Consider the following 16,529-nt stretch of genomic DNA (forward strand, 5'->3'; position numbering starts at 1 on the left):
TAGTAACTGTCAGCGTGCAAAATTATCACAATATTACTGACTATATTCCTCTTCACCTTTTTTCCAACATCTCCCCTGTCCTCTCCACTCTGGTAAGCCAGTTTGACCTCTGTTTCCAATGAGTCTGTTGGTAAGTGTATGTATTTTTAACATCTGAGACAATGGACTTTAATGATATTTAAGGTTAATGATATTATAAACATTATGATACAATTTCTTAGTACAGGTCATAAAGCAACTTTAAAATTCATTTGCATTTCAGAAAATAGGGGGGAACCACTTAAAACACAGATATTCTGTCATATCTTGTTTTCATACTAGGGGCTGGTCTTTCTAGACATCGCTGGAAAATGCAACAAGACTAAGGTGATGAAAGGAAAAAGGACAAATTAGGAAATATTTGCTTTTTAGTGCTTATTTCTGTAAACATTTTTATTTTAGAAAATGTTTCTCTTATTTTTCTTTCAGTTTCCCTTCCTGTGTGTCTCACGAAAGAGAAATGTTTTATAATCAGTACTGGCCCTGGCTGGGTCACTCATTTGGTTAGTGTATGGTCCCAATGTGCCAAGGTTTCAGGTTCAATCCCTGGTCAGGGCACATACAGGACTCAACCAGTGAATGCATAAATAAGTGAAACAACAAAGTGATGTTTCTCTCTCTCTCTCCCCCTTCCTCTCTCTCTCTCTAAAATGAACTTAAAAAAAGATGTATTGATCTAGTGGACTTAAAAATGAAGAGCTTTGTGTCCTGGCGGGGTGGCTCAGTTGGTTGGAGCACTGTCCCGTACACCAAAAGGTTGAGGTGTAATCCCTGGTCAGGGCACACACCTAAGTTGCAGATCCCTGGTCAGAGTGCACATGGGAGGCACTGGATCGATGTCTCTTTCCCTCCCCACCACCTCCTCTCTGTCTAAAAATCAATGAGCATATCCTCAGATGATTATATATTCAAAATAAAACATTTTACTATTTACATACTCACCTTTATCAAATGTCTTATGAAAACCTGCCTTTAAATTATATTAATATCATTAACTTTTATGTTGTCTTTGAAAGAAACATTAAAAATTACTTATAAAAATTAAAGTAATTATGTAAATCTATAGTAGCATTGTTTTATATTAGGCCTTATAATGAGATTATAGAAGACCTAGTTTTTGCAATTCACATATCTTGGCATTTTAAAATTATAAAATGAAATGGCCATATGTTTATTTGCTTGAAAAAATACCTTTACCCAGTACTATAATTAATTCCTGAATTAACAGATTAACAGTGAACTACCTACAATACTGTTAGCCACAGATTTTACTGAAACATGTTTTATGTTTTTAAAAAAAGTACTATGAAACTTGTTACTAAAAGTACAATGTCAGAATAATCATAAATGGAGCCCAAAGTTAGTTTGAACATTGAAGAATTTCTTCAATGTTTTCTATTACTTAAAATTGTACACTGGTTTTGAAAAAAATGCTTCAGAAAGAAAGCCTACTAGAATTGAAAGTTCTAACTGTATTTTATAAATCTCTACCAGATAACACAGAGACAAATGCATAAAAGGCAAACAAAATAAAACAAAACATCCTGCAATCCTGAATTTGGCTTTTATTTTTAAATACATTTAGCATGGAACTATCATAGAACAGATAATAACAAAACACAAAGAAATGAAATATTTTCAAATACCTTTAAAGCTAGATATAAACATTAATAAGATAACATAGACCCAATTATAGGAAATAGTCCCAAAAATTTGATTCATTTAATACATTTTGAAAAAAAAAGTTCTTTGCACATTTTCCAACGTACCGATATGTTCCCAAGTGCCTTGGTTTCCTTTCAACTAATAGGTAAAGGTCCCAAATTTAGGTGCTTTATTTAAAATCCTCAGATTCAGTAATGGTAAAAACTACCATGTCCCTAAGTTGTCAATAGGAATTATAAAAATATGAGCTCAAATAGTTATGCTGCCCAAAATAGAGACATCTTAAATGATACTTCTGGATAATCATATATTGCACTAAAGTAATTCCACACCTGATGCATGTTTACATGGAAAGTTAATTAGCTTCTTTATGAAAAACTACAAATTAACTTAATGTTAACCTAATTATAATTACACTTCAAAATATAAAGGCACAGACAGAATAAAGAATAGTTTAATGCTATACCCAAATTTCCTTCTGAAAATAATAAAAAATAGAAAAAACAATGGGATCTAAATGCTGATACTTTAGATTTTATAACTGACCTTAAGTAGCTAATAAGTGGGTATTAAAAGGTAACTGCTAAACCCAATCTTTCCAAATAATTTAGAAAAATTGTTTGTTTACATGTGAACCTTGTGCATTGTCCCATCTATAAATTTCAGCTTTTCCATTAACTGGAAACATCTACCTTCAGTATAAACAATCAAGACAATGTACAAAAAATATATCTTGTTCCTATACCTTACAATGCACAGAAAAATACCTACAAAAATTGGAATATTTATCCATTTAGTTTCCCAATAAATTAGTGAGAAAGTTTAGACTATTCCACATTTCTTTCTAAACAAAGGCTAAAGAATTGAGGGTGATTTAGTGCTAGCCCTGTTAGCTTGACATATTTTAAAAATATATGCCTAATTACATGTAAGTTAAAATTAAGTTAGCATCTTATTGTTATATCACAGTATACATGGCATTTCTTAATACAGCAACAGAAAGGCACAATTACCAAGCAATAAAATTCAGTACCTGAATTATTAAACTGATGTCCAGAACAACTGTAAATAAAGTACATTCAACACAGTATACAGAACTGAAGAAAAAAACAAAAGAAATCCAAAAACTAATTTTTCGGAAAATTTGGTCCATTAAAAATGCCTCCCATGTTCAACATCATGGGTAACATGATGGCAGTGTAAAATGAGGCAGTAAATCAATATGTGGTAGCACATGAATCCTGGTCTAGTAATTATGCAGTTTAATTAGGAAATGGCTCCCATAGTGAATAAACACTAAATTATATCTGTTAATAACAACATGCCTGTATTAAGTCCAAACACACAGGCACAACTGTTTGCATATTATTATTGATTTTATAATATACCCCCCAGTTAAAAAACCATTATTTTATATATAACATATATTAGATACATAATTGTATATTATGTAAGTTAATAAATATATGTTATATATCTTGAATCTGTAACAGCACAAAAGTCTCCAGATATTACATCAACAGTCTAAATGGATACTTATCATTTTCTCAGTGTTGAAATAGCTCAGCTCACCTAAAACAATATCTGGATGTGCAATGGTGAATGCACTGACTCTTCCGAATTTACTTAATTATTTAAGTTAAATTCCTGCAAAAGCCTAACGCTGATTTGGCTTTTAACTAGAATATATTTTTAAATATCAGCAACTGATACCCTTCTTTCTTATCATAAACAATCTTTCCATCAAGAGATACCAATAAAGCAAAATATGTAAGGAACCAAAAATGTGATAGAGAAACCTACCATTCCATAGGTAATGTACCGATAAGGAAGTTCAACTTCCATGTGCTGTCTTGCTTTTCGAATGTCATCACATGGTATACTGAAGACTTTACAGGCTAAAGGAATGGTGATCTTTTTCATTATATTTCTGACTATTAGTACAAATACCATTCCTATAAGGATCCGCATTATGGCTTTTCCAAAAAGAGTCACAGTAATGGGGGATCTAACTAAAGGTAACATATCCACAGAAGGATCTAACATTAGACCCATGTTATAGGTAACATGAGAACCACATGCAATTCCAGCACCACTTCCTAAAATCTCAGCTGTGTCTCCTCGGGACGTACTCCAGGTGTCGAGAGTGAAAGAAAGATCCCCAAGGCTAAGTGAAGCCCAATGATGATTAATGGAGCATATTTGTGAGTTTGGTTGAAGTTGTCAATCAGGTCCACAAAGGATAGAAGACAGCTAAAATTAAAATGGTATATAGGAATCCAGCAATAATATCCTGGGAAAAGAGAAAAGTAAAGTTGTTTAGTATAACACTATTTTTGGCATTAAATATATATATATATTTTACATCTTGAATGTTAACAGATACAAATTTTTAAAATATGTCACATCCTCAAAGTAAACTTTACTAACTGGCCATATAATGGGTACTAAAAACTGTCTGAATGATAATAAAAAGATTAATAATAAAAGAATTGTTTTCATAATTCTACCCTTTTATAAATTAATTTACAGTGTTAAAAGTATATATAAATGTAAGTATTTATAAATTTAAGTAAACATATATACTATACAAATTTATATTCAAATCTTTCACAAGTAAATATGCTTCAATTACGTAGTTTTGATTTCTGGGAAAAAGAATATACTTATTTTTCAAAGACACCATATTCATTTTCATTCATTTAAACATACAATTCAAAATTAGAGAGGCTAGAAAGCCTGAGTAGTTTTCTTTTCTTGTTTATTCATTCATTCATTCATTCACTGAACAAATACTTACTGAGTACCTACGTATGCCTGGCACTATTTTAGGGACTGAGGATACATTACTTAAAGAATGACAAGATTCCTGCTGTCAAAGAGCTTATATTATAATAGAAAAGACTAATATATACTGTTTTACTTTCAATAACCCTGTAAGCAAAACAGTAGATAAATATTACAATTTCAGGTAGTTATAAGTGTTACGAAATAAACTGAAACCGGACAATGGGACAGTATGATGAAAGAACCTATTAGAGTGATTACAGGAACCTAACTGAGGATGTGACATTTGCTCAGAGGAGACCTGATTCCAAAAAGAAATCAGCACTATCTTTAGATCTAAGGAAAAGCATTCTAGGTATTGAGAATACCAAATGTCAAGAGCTGGAGGCAGAAAAGATCCTAGTGAGTTTGCAGCAAAAAGAAAGAAGGAACTCCTACCTTTTGCAACAGCATGGATAGAACTGGAGACTATCATGCTAAATGAAATAAGCCAGTCAGTGATGCTAAATGAAATAAGCCAGTCGATGAAAGACAAATACCATATGATCTCACCTATAAGTGGCCTCTAGTAAACAAAATAAACTAATGAACAAAATAGAACCACAGGTGTGGAAACGTGGAGCACACTGAAAGTAACCAGAGGGGAGTGGAGTGGGAGACAATGGTGGAAAGAAGGGGAAGGTACTAAAAAAAGACATGTATGAATGACCCACAGACATGGAAATCTGTGGGGAGTGACTGTGGGAGCGGGGGGTGGGATGGGCAGAGGAGGGCAAAGGGGTAAAAACTGACACAATTATAATAGACACAATTATAATAGAATAACAATAAAAAATGATTAAAAATACTAACTAAATAAATGAAAAATGAAATAATGTTGATAACAACAGCAAAATACCCTACTGAGTTCAAGAAACTAAGAAAAATCCAGCGTGATTCAAACACTGAGCAAAGGAAAGGGGGATGTGGTATGAAGTCAAGGAGATAAGCAAACGCCTAATCATTTAGGCTCTTACAGACTAGGTAAGCAGTTTAAATTTTATTTCAAAAGTGATAGGGAGCCATGGAAAGATTCCAAGCAGGAGTGCAACACTCCACCTGCTGTCTAGACAATGAATCAGAGAGGAAAAGTATGGAATGGACAGGTGACCACTGAAAACAGTGGTGGGAGGCGGCTGCAGAGATTCACTCTAGACATGGTTCATATCTACACGAAGGAAAGTACACAGATGGATTTAGTAAACTATTTTAACACCAGAGCCAACAAGTTCAACTTGGTGATAGATTAAATGTGGGAGAGAAGCCGAAGAGAAAGGGGTCAAAGATGACTCCTAGCTTTAGGCATGAACAATTTGGGTAGGTGACAGAAAATGGCTTACTGGAGGAATTAAAGTTATTATTAAAAGAACTTTTGCTTCTGAATAATTCCTGACACGAACAAACTGTGTTTGGAATATCTACCTGGGACCTATTCTCTGTCACTGAAAATTTAATCAAGAGTTGCTTATATTCACTTCCTCACTTCTTATTTTTTCTACACTCATCACTATACTGAAATCACTCTTTTCATACTAGTTATCTTAAAAAAAATCTTCACCTGAGAATATGTTTTATTGCTTTTCAGAGAGAGAGGAGGGAGGGCAGGGGAGAGAGAGAGAAACATCAATCAATTGGTTGCCTCCCATACACATGACCTGACCAGGGATCAAACCCACAACCTAGGTATGTGTCCTGACTGGGGATGGAACTGATGGCCTCTGTGTGGTGTATGGGATAACACTCCAACCAACCCAGCCAGGGCTTCATACTAGTTATCTTTATGCTGCCAATAACAATGGCCACTCGACATCATTCAACACAGTTAAGCAAACTAGTTACTTAATGTTTTTCAGTCTTAAAATTTTTACTATGTAACATTTGGTACACAGAAAAAGATATGTGGAGTGTATAAGAACTTCTCCAAATAAAATATCATCTAGTTTTGCTTCTTTATGAACTTTATAAAAGTTTTATGTAGCATGGAACCTTCTTTGATTTGCTTTGTACACTAAACATTAAGTTTTGAGATTCATTCACCGTGTCATTCACTTTCACAACTGTGTAGTATTTTGCTATGTGATTAAACAATTTACCCATTTCCCACTGATGGTCATTTTGGTTGTTCTCAGGGTTTGGATTAGTTTATTGTCATAGTTGAACTCGAATGTTTCTTAAGTGGTATGTATTCTTAAGCCAACCAGGAATATTATAAACAATGCTCTCTTTCTTTTGATATTCCTTGGTGTGAGTCTGTAAGTTTGTCAGGATATATGCCTACGAATGGAATGGCAGAATCTTAGGATAAGTGCATGTTCAGTTTTACAAGACAATAAAAAAATTTCCTAAATGTTTGTAGAAGTTTATATTGGATGAGTCATTACATTTTCCTGATTATTATTTTTTTATAAATTCATGGGCTATTCCTTTTCTATGCAACATATATTGTGTTTTCTAGGCAACTATTCTTTGGTTTTTCTTCTTGCTAATTCTTTATATAGTCTTTGTATAAATCCTTTCTCAATAAAATCTATCAATAATATGTGCCATAAACATCATTTTGGCATTTGTGGCTTGCCTTTTCATTTGCTTTATGGCATCTTTTGATGAACATAAGTCCTAACTTTTAATGTAGTTGTATTATCAGTGCTCTTGTTTAAGAAAGCCTTCCCTGCTGCAAGATCATAAAAAAATGTTAATCAAAAAATTTAAGTTTGCCTTTTATGTTGAAGACTTCAATATACCCAAAATTTCTGCCACTGTCCTTATTGTACAGTAACAGTACAATAAAAACTTTGTGTGGATTGGAAGAGTCAAAAATATGATACTTGAAACCAATATTCTAAAAAATATTCATCTCCAAATCAGAATACTTCACAGGGGTGTCCAACTTGTGGCCCAAGGGTCTCACGTGTGGCTCAGGATGGCTATGAATGTGGCCCAAAACAAAATTGTAAATTTACTTAAAACATTATGAAATTTTTTTGTGATTATGTATCACAATATATTTAACGTGTGGCTTAAGACAATTATGCTTCCAGTGTGGCCCAGAGATGCCAAAAGGTTGGATACTGCTGCTAGAATATAAGAATGGTTAGAGAAGATACAATTACTAAACAGACTAAGAGTTGAATGTTTAAGAATTTTTGAGGCAATATTTTGTTCACTATAGATTACATTTTGTTGGCTATAATCCACCAAGTAGCTTAGCATACTGTAGACACTCAAATATTTGTTGAATGGATGAATGAATGAGTGAATGAATTTTCTCACTGATATTTTCCTATTTTATAATACTAAGTGAGATCATTTAAAATTTTAATTGTTTTATGTAAGTGACTCCTTTAACAGTAGGTCTAGGGAAAATATTAATTAACAAAATGAATTTATAGACTCTATTTCCTCTCATTTTGAGATTACCTTTCCCACCTATGTTTTAGGCAAATTATTTCATATCTTTTGAGGCTCTGGTCAGGCATCTATATCCTCCATAAACTTTCTCCTCTTACTCCACAATAAGAAACTTTGTCCTCTCTGCTTCCTTAGCATCTTCTACAACCTGCTACAACAGTTACTACATTGTTTCCCACTTCTTTGCTTGCTTATTTCTCCAGGAAAGCCAAAGGTTCACAACTCTTGCTGCCCATTAAAGTCACTCAAGGAACTTAACAAAAATATCAGTGCTTGGGCCAATCCTCAGAGATTCTTGTTTTTTAAAAAAATTGATTTGAGAGTGAGAGAGGAAGGGACGGGGAGGGAGGCAGGGGAAAATAGAAACATTTGTTTGTTGTTCCACTTATTTATGCGTTCACTGGTTGATTCTTGTATGTGCAAGGATTGAACCCACAATTTTGGCATATCAGGATGATGCTGTATGCTCTCTGCTCTATCCTGAGCTACTAGGCCAGGGCTCTGACCTAACTGAGGTGGAAGTGGAGCTTCAGCATTTTTAAAAATAGCTCCCTAGTGATTCTACTGTGTAACCCCAGTTGAAATTTACTGCATTGCACATTTATATTACATATTAGTATTTAGACTGTGACTTCTCCAGGCAAAGACTTTATCTTCTTTATACATATATGCCCAGTGCCTGACACACAGTAAACAGGCAATAAATACTTGATTAATTAAATTAAGGCATTTAAAGCAATTCCTTAGACTCATCACACTTTGCTTGACAAGAACTCTGTAAAATAGCCCTGGCTGGTGTGGCTCAGTGGGTTGAACGCCAGCCTGTACACTGAAATGTCGCCAGTTCAATTCCCAGTCAAGGCACATGCCTGGGCTGCAGGCCAGGTTCCTGGCTGGGGGCATCTGAGAGGTTATCGATCAATGTTTCTCACCTTCTTTTTCTCCCTCCCTTCCCCACTCTCTAGAAATGAATAAATAAAATATTTTTTAAAAAAGAACTCTGTAAAAGAAATAAATGAAACATAATTTCTTTCTTTTTTTTTAAGGATTTTATTTATTTCATTCTTAGAGAGAGGGGAAGGGAGGGAGAAAGACGGGGAGAGAAACATCAGTGTGTGATTGCCTCTCACACATCCCTGGCCCACAACCCAGGCATGTGCCCTGACTGGGAATTGAACTGGTGACCCTTTGGTTCACAGGCTGACACTCAATCCATTGAGCCATACCAGCCAGGGAGAAACATAATTTCTTAAACTTAGGCTAAAGACATTGTCAGGGAAAAACAATAACTCTGTATTAAAAACATTGTTGTAATATTTTCATTTAATGTCACACTTAATCCTCACAACCACCCTGATATGGCTTGCCTAGAATAATCTCATTTTGCTCTGTTGCCCCAAACATAAAAATTAAATGTATCTTTTTTCTCTTTCAAATGTATCCAAAATTTTAAAACATTAAAAAAATATTTTCATTTATTTATTTACTTTTAGAGAGAGGGGAAGGGAGGCAGAAAGGAGGAGAGAAACATCAGTATGTGTCAAAAGTATCCAAATTTGATGAAAATTTATGTTACCTTAACTAGTTTTTAAATAAAGAAAACCAGACTAAGGTCACACAGTTATTTAATCTCTTAGACTAAAAATGCTTAATATATTTGTTGGGACAAAAAAGGAATATTCTCACCATTAGTCATTAAATATTGATAGTGAAGAGAAACTAAATTTTCATCATCTGTTCTTGAACATGAGGTCTTCCACAAAAACTCATTGATAAACACTAAAAATTACCTAAGAATTCTAGTTAACTGAATTTTACTGCAATTACTCAAAGGTCCTGTAACCCAAACTCTAACCATACTTTAGAATATGGAGATCTCAAATTACGTGACTATCAAACTTATATTTCAGACCCCTAACTGCCAAATAATTTCACTTTATAAGATTATGCTCCTTTGTTTTCTATCTTACCCTTTTCTACTCTAATTTGTAATTGAAGTCATAGGTCTAAGGGAACAACTGGATTTTCACTACCAGGACAAAAGCTGTTGCTTATTTTTTATTTAAATTTCATTACTGATTCAAAATTTTAAATTATATACTAATGTAGAAATGTTCTCAGCCTTATAATTCTCATAATGTGCTCCCATGTTAACTGTGCACCCATGTTTCTGTGTGTATTATATACGTTAATTATTATACCCATTATTATATCTGTGGTATGTAATCACTATACCCATGTATAATGCTCATCCTCATTCTTCTGTTAAAAACTTGAGCAAAAAGTGCACACTATACATGGCAAAATATGGTAAATGACAACTGGTAAGTTATTTATATAAAAAATACTTATTTGCTCTAAGGTTAGGTGAAAGAAGGGTTAATAGTTCTAAAGACAGGTACTTCTAAAAATTATAGGTTTTTTATATTACAGATACAAGTACATGTTCATTCCTGTAAAATGCTTTTTATGGTACCTTAAAAATAGCCCTGGCTGAGTCGGTTAGAGTATTGTCCAGATATGCCAAGGTTGGGGTTCCATCTCCAGTCAGGGTGCATAAAAGGATTTAGAACTCTGGTTGTCTCCTAGTGTTTTGTTTTGTTTTTTAAAATGATAATACATTTCAGGTGTCCTGCTTGTAATTTAAATATGCCAGTGATACCAACAGGGTTTCTAAGAACAAAATGTATTGTTAGAATGGATTGTCTTTAATTATCTTCTTTAAAAATTTCAAAATCCATCCAGCACAATAAAATTTAAACTTAATACATGCTCAAAATAGAAAAACTAGAAAATACAGATAAACAATAACAACTAGTTATTGTCCAGGAATAATCACTACTAAAATTCTTAGTGTTTACCATTCTAGATCTTCCTCTATAACATGTTTTTTTTCCCTGTTATAAAAATATGTTAAAGGTGTACATACTACTTTACAATCTCATAATAAATTTCCAAAAAACATTCCCATATACAGACCCATAAACTTCTAATAATAATTATGGTTAGGAAAGTAGGTTAATATTAAAATAAACAAAGCTATTGCTGTGTTGCAACACTAACAACAAAGCATATAGCACATACTGAATGGAGTGCTCATTATAAATTATTTAGAGCATGTTAGAATGCTCTTCGTAATGAACATACCAGCTTAGATAATTAGTATCTAAGCACCTATTAGCAAGTTCTACAGCATACTCTGCCTTTAGATCCATACTAATTTCAAAAAAAAAAAAAACCCAGTGAAGATACAAACTATGATTAAGAAAATAGTTCAAAATGCAGATAATTACTAAAATATTAAAATATAGAAAAATGTGGGGGTGAGAGGAGTACAAGGGAGATATATGGATTTAATAGAAAAATACAATAAAAATGAGGAAAAAGAAAAAACATACAAAAAAGCTAGGTACTCATGGTGCACCTTTTGTGTGGGCTAAGTACACCGTCCTCTTGTAGCTGAGCCTTTGTTGCTGTTGGCAGGTCAATGGGAGGGATTTATCTAGGCCAGTCAGCTGCAAGGACTGGCTGTGACCACTGACCAATGACCTTCACCCTCCTTGGAAGATCAGCTGTGCAAGGGCAGGGCAGTGGCACTCCTATTGGTCTACAGATGTCCATTTGGTGTCAGGTTCTGGGGTTTCCTGGGTGGTACAGACCAAGATCAGCCCCCACCTGTGTTCTGCCTGGGGCCACCCTGCATGAGCTATGTGCAGCTAGCTCATAGCTTTATCTGCATAAAGCAATGTGCAGATAGCTACTACTTGTGCTGGGCTTGGATTCCCAGACTTAACTAAGCTATGAATTTAGGTTAGCTGCTACTAGTGCCAGACCTGGAGCCACTTAGCAAGAGGTATGGGGTAACTGGTGGCTCACTGAGGCCTGCTGTTGCTTGTTGGATAGGATTTAGGAAGATCAGCCATTCATATGTAGAAGTCACTGTTAACAGCTTGTAGGCCCGAACATTCAAGTTTGCTGGGACTGGGTCTCAGAGCACTCCAGGGTGGAGCAAACTGTTAGCAGGTTGATGGAGTCAGATATGGTATCCACCTGCCAGTTCTGTGAGGGGAGGGTTCAGAAAAGTGACAATGGCCTCTACTACCTTTCTGTCTGGGAGAAAGCTGTCTTCCAGCTCTCACCTTGATGCCAGACAGACACTCCAGTTCCTTCCTGTATGTCACTGGTGCCTTTCAAGCTGCTACCCAGTGGTGGAGCTCAGAGGGAGTGAGCCTGAGTAATTCTGTGTGTGGGTTCTTTAAGGGGAACTGCTTGGGACTCCAGTAGCTTCCTCCACCGACTCAGTCCCTGCTGGTTTTTGCAGCCAGAAGTTATGGGGATTTACCTTCCTGGCATTGGAACTGAGGTGTGGGATGAGAATTCCTTGCTTCCAAAATATCCCTCCCAAATTTTTATCCAATACATGTGGATATGGGATCAACCCATTCCGTGTCTCCACCCCAATGTGTTTTCTTTAATTCCACAGCTGTCAGACTTCCATTCACCTTGATTTCTTTTTTTTAAAAGATTTTATTGCCCTGGCTGGCGTGGCTTTTTAAAGATTTTATTCATCTATTCCCAGAGAGGGAAGGGAGGGAGAAAGAGAGAGAGATAGAAACATCAATGTGCGGTTGCTGGGGGCCGTGGCCTGCAACCCAGGTATGTGGCCTGACTAGGAATCGAACCCACGACACTTTGGTTTGCAGCCCGCACTCAATCCACTGAGCCGTGCCAGCCAGGGCTCACCTTGATTTCTGACAGTTCTGAGTGATGGTTTTTCTATAGTTCAGTTGTAATTTGATGTGGTTGTACAAGGAGGTGATCTTTGTTTACCTATGATGCCATCTTGACTGAAGTCCTCATTTATTTTTTTATCACTCACAAATGCATAACCATTTGGAGTATCTTAGGATATTGCTAACCTTTGGTAGAAGGGAGTAACTCTAAAAAGGCCTAGTGATGGATAACAACATTTTCTTTTGACAAATATTATAAATGACATAAGACTGATACTTAGGCTCATTATAAAATTAGTAAAGATTAGTCAGAGACAGACAATTGTATATAAATTCACAACTTGTATTAATATAAATTATAAAAAGTTAAACACAAATAATTTGCTTATTAAAATCATATTTGGGATTTCTGGAAATTTACTAATGCAGCAGTAGCTTCCAGAGGCAAATAATCTCTGTAAGAAATAGAAACCCAGCATTTCCAAAGTTACGACTAAAGCTAATGAGATATTTTTATGAGTAGAATATTACAATAGTGAAAGTTGTTAAAGACAAGAAAAATTCAATATGTTCATTAAAAATTTTTGGATTCCGTGAATTAATTCATATATCTGCACCTTTTTTTGATAATTTATCTACAGTATAATATATAATGTATTCATAGAGACACCACACTAGATGAAAGGGATAGAGAGATAAAACATAATAGTTATTTTTCTCATGTTGCTTATTGTCTACTGGGGGTTACAGATAAGGCAAAAAAGCACTTTCAGTTTGGAATAAGTGCTATTCCAGAATTATGGTCAAAAGGCTCTGGCAGAAGCATCACCTAACCAATCTTACAAAAGGAGAAGATGGAAAAGGTAATGAGGCTTTTAGGAAATAAGAGCATTTTTGTGAATATTGAAGAATGGATAGGTTAGCTAGGCTAAGAAAGGTAAAGGTAATAACTTAAACATTTCATATATAGGTTACAGAAATCCTAAAGAAAGGTATGGAGGTAAGAAACACCCTTTGCATTTGAGAAAACTTCAAGTCATTCAGTATGGCATCACATTTGTGTTTTGGGAAGTATACTGTAATAAGTGACTGAACACTGCACGGAATGGTGTCAGATCAGAAAGAGAACTACTTATTAAGAAGCTGTTGCAATAATCTGGTTAAAAGATGAAGAAGGGAAGTAAGGAGATGTGGCTGAATAGAGTACACAGGGACTCCAAAATAGTTTAAATGCATTTAAGTTTCTGAAGCACTGGGTCTTGATTAATAAGCAGAGCTCTCCTTGGTTTCTGTATTCCCATCGCTGGTTTTGGCTCAGCATTAGAGGAGGCATACAAAAGAATGAGAAGGAAAATAAAACTGAGACTTGAAGAAGGGAGAAATGCTATCCTGAGTATAATACCTGGTTATTGTGGTTTCTGGGAACTCTTTTTTATGAAGTACATGATTACTACATTAAAACTTCCACAAAGCATCATGCTGACATTTTTGCAAAACAAAGAAGATTTACAATAACTATATTTTTTCATTTAGTTTCATGTAAGTTTACAAATAACATAAAATTATTAAATTGCCTGTTAATTTCATAAAAAGTAAAGCACTATAAACACAACATTTTTCTTACCAGAATGGAGTGCATTCCCATGTAAATTCTACTTAGGCAAACTAGGGAACACCAGCAGGGAATAAGAATCAGTCCATATATAAGAGGATACTAAAGGGGGGAAAAAAGTAAAATTAAATAAATTAGGCTAAATATAAACAAGCAAATTAAAAACAAATCACTATACTATAAAATTCCATGAAAACAAGAATTGTGAGTTTTTACTCCTCAATGTATTCCAGCACTAACCCCAAACATGGCACACAGCAGAGACATTCAGGAAATCCTTGTGCATGAAATGAACAAGTGAATGAAATACTGTTTCCACACTCTTCATTGGGGGAACTGGCTCATTTTTGCTTCTACAGTAAAGATTCAATCACCAGCTACAGAAGAAGAACAGGTAGGAGACACACTACGGCTACAAAATGAAAGTGCCTCTGGAATAGTATTTGAATCTGGCCCATTGAGGGTCCTCACTAACAGAGGGAGGCAGACTATGCATTATCTCCCTCTCACTTCCATTAGTAACTGCTATCTACAATTCCTAGTGATATTTCCCCATTTTTTATTTTAATTGTTGTTCAAGTACATTTTTCTGCCTTTTACTCCCATCCCAGCCCACCCCCCCCCCACACCTTTCCCCATTTTGAATCAATACCTTGTAATTTGTTTTCCATTTCTACTTCTCTACTAAAATTTCAAATGGTAGCCTTATTGATAAAAATTTTAATGGGATATTGGGAGCAGTAGACCATAAAAAGGAAAAAACAAAATGTAGACAAGACTTGGTTTCAATGGCACTAGTTTAGGAGTTGGTTCTGACTCTCCTGGCATTAGAGGGGAGAAAGAAATGGTGGATAGGCATGGTGGTAAATTTCTAAAGAAAAAGGGAGGGCATATTTGAGGCGGTTCAAGAATTTGAAGCCAAGGTAGTTCAGTAAGAAGTGGTGTTGATAAAAAGTAGTTAAATAAGCATTTAAGAACAATGGTAAAGATTTAGTACATAGTTATAGTATTTTGACTCTTCCACTGCATTTAACATGGCCTACCACTTTCTTCATACCCTTGATTTTTATAGCATCACACTCTCCTGGTTCCCTTTTAACTACCTTTTTTTTTTTTTTTCTGATTTCCACACAAGAACCCACATTCTTCTTCTTGTTCCTTATATATTTCTAGAAATAAGAATTCAGCTCAGCAGTTAGCTGCAGCTCTACCTTTTCTTATTTTTTAACCTTTACTTATTAGCATGCTGAAGCCCCCACCTGAGCCATAGGGCAATCTGAGATGGCTACTATTTGTGCTGGGCTTGGAGATTCCTAACTATGAATCTAGGCTGGCTGCTGTTAGTGCCTCGCCTGGGCTATGTAGCAAGAGGTATGGGAGCTAGTGGCTCACTGAGGTTAGCTATTTTTGTTTAAAAGGATTTAGAAGTTGTGAAGCATGAACCAAGACCTGCCATGCATATGGTAAAGTCACTGTAACAGTTGTAAGTTGGCGGGGCAAACAGTATTAGTCAGGTTGATGGAGTCTTAGATACTGCACCTGCCTACTGGCTCTATGGCTTTGCCCTCCTTTCTGTTTAGGAGAAAGCTGTCCCCAAGCTCTCGCCTTGAAGCCAGCCACTTCAGTTCCTCCCTGTATGCCACTGGTGCCTTTCAAGCTGCTACCCCAGTGCTCTGGCTCAGAGAGAGTGAGTCTGAGTAACTCTGTGTGTGGGTTCTTTAAAAGGAACTGCTTGGGACTCCAGTTGTTTCTTCTACCACTCAATCCCTGCTGGTTTTTAGCAGCCAGAAGTTGTGGGGACTTATCTTCCTAGCACTGGAACCTTGGGCTGGGACTCCTTGCTCCTGAAATATCCCTCCCAAATTTTTATCCACCACATGTCAATGTGGTACTAGCCCATTCCGTGTCTCCGCCCCTCCTACCAGTCTGGATGAATGTGGTTTCTTTAATTCCATAGTTGTCACACTTCCATTCAACTCAATTTCTGACAGGTCTGTGTGATGGCTGTTCAATAATTTAGTTGTATTTTTGATGTGGTTGTGCGAGGAGGTGATCCCTGTTTACCTATGCTGCTTTCCTGACCAGAAGTCCCACATATGCTACTTCCAATCAGTCTATGAACTCTCTTCCCTTCAGTTGTGACCCTGGAAGCCACATGGTGAGATGCATCACAAGAAGGGCAAACTTCCACCAACCTGGGTTCTTTTGAGTTTTTAAGTAGAACAAAGCTGTTTGCCAAGCCATAA

At 35.5% G+C, this 16,529-nt stretch overlaps 1 protein-coding gene across 1 annotated transcript in view; it reads right to left on the bottom strand.

Annotated features, from left to right (window-relative positions):
* Window positions 1-1,584: 1,584 nt before the first annotated feature.
* Window positions 1,585-16,529, bottom strand: part of SGPP1 (sphingosine-1-phosphate phosphatase 1) — a 40,423-nt gene continuing 25,478 nt past the window's right edge. The window contains 4 exon segments of the mRNA XM_028505759.2: window positions 1,585-3,857; window positions 3,860-3,943; window positions 3,946-3,997; window positions 14,296-14,385. Coding sequence (XP_028361560.1) covers window positions 3,448-3,857; window positions 3,860-3,943; window positions 3,946-3,997; window positions 14,296-14,385 — 636 coding nt within the window. The 3' untranslated portion in view covers window positions 1,585-3,447.

This window comes from Phyllostomus discolor, chromosome 1 (assembly GCF_004126475.2).
Source record: "Phyllostomus discolor isolate MPI-MPIP mPhyDis1 chromosome 1, mPhyDis1.pri.v3, whole genome shotgun sequence".
Classification (NCBI taxonomy): Eukaryota; Metazoa; Chordata; class Mammalia; order Chiroptera; family Phyllostomidae; genus Phyllostomus; species Phyllostomus discolor.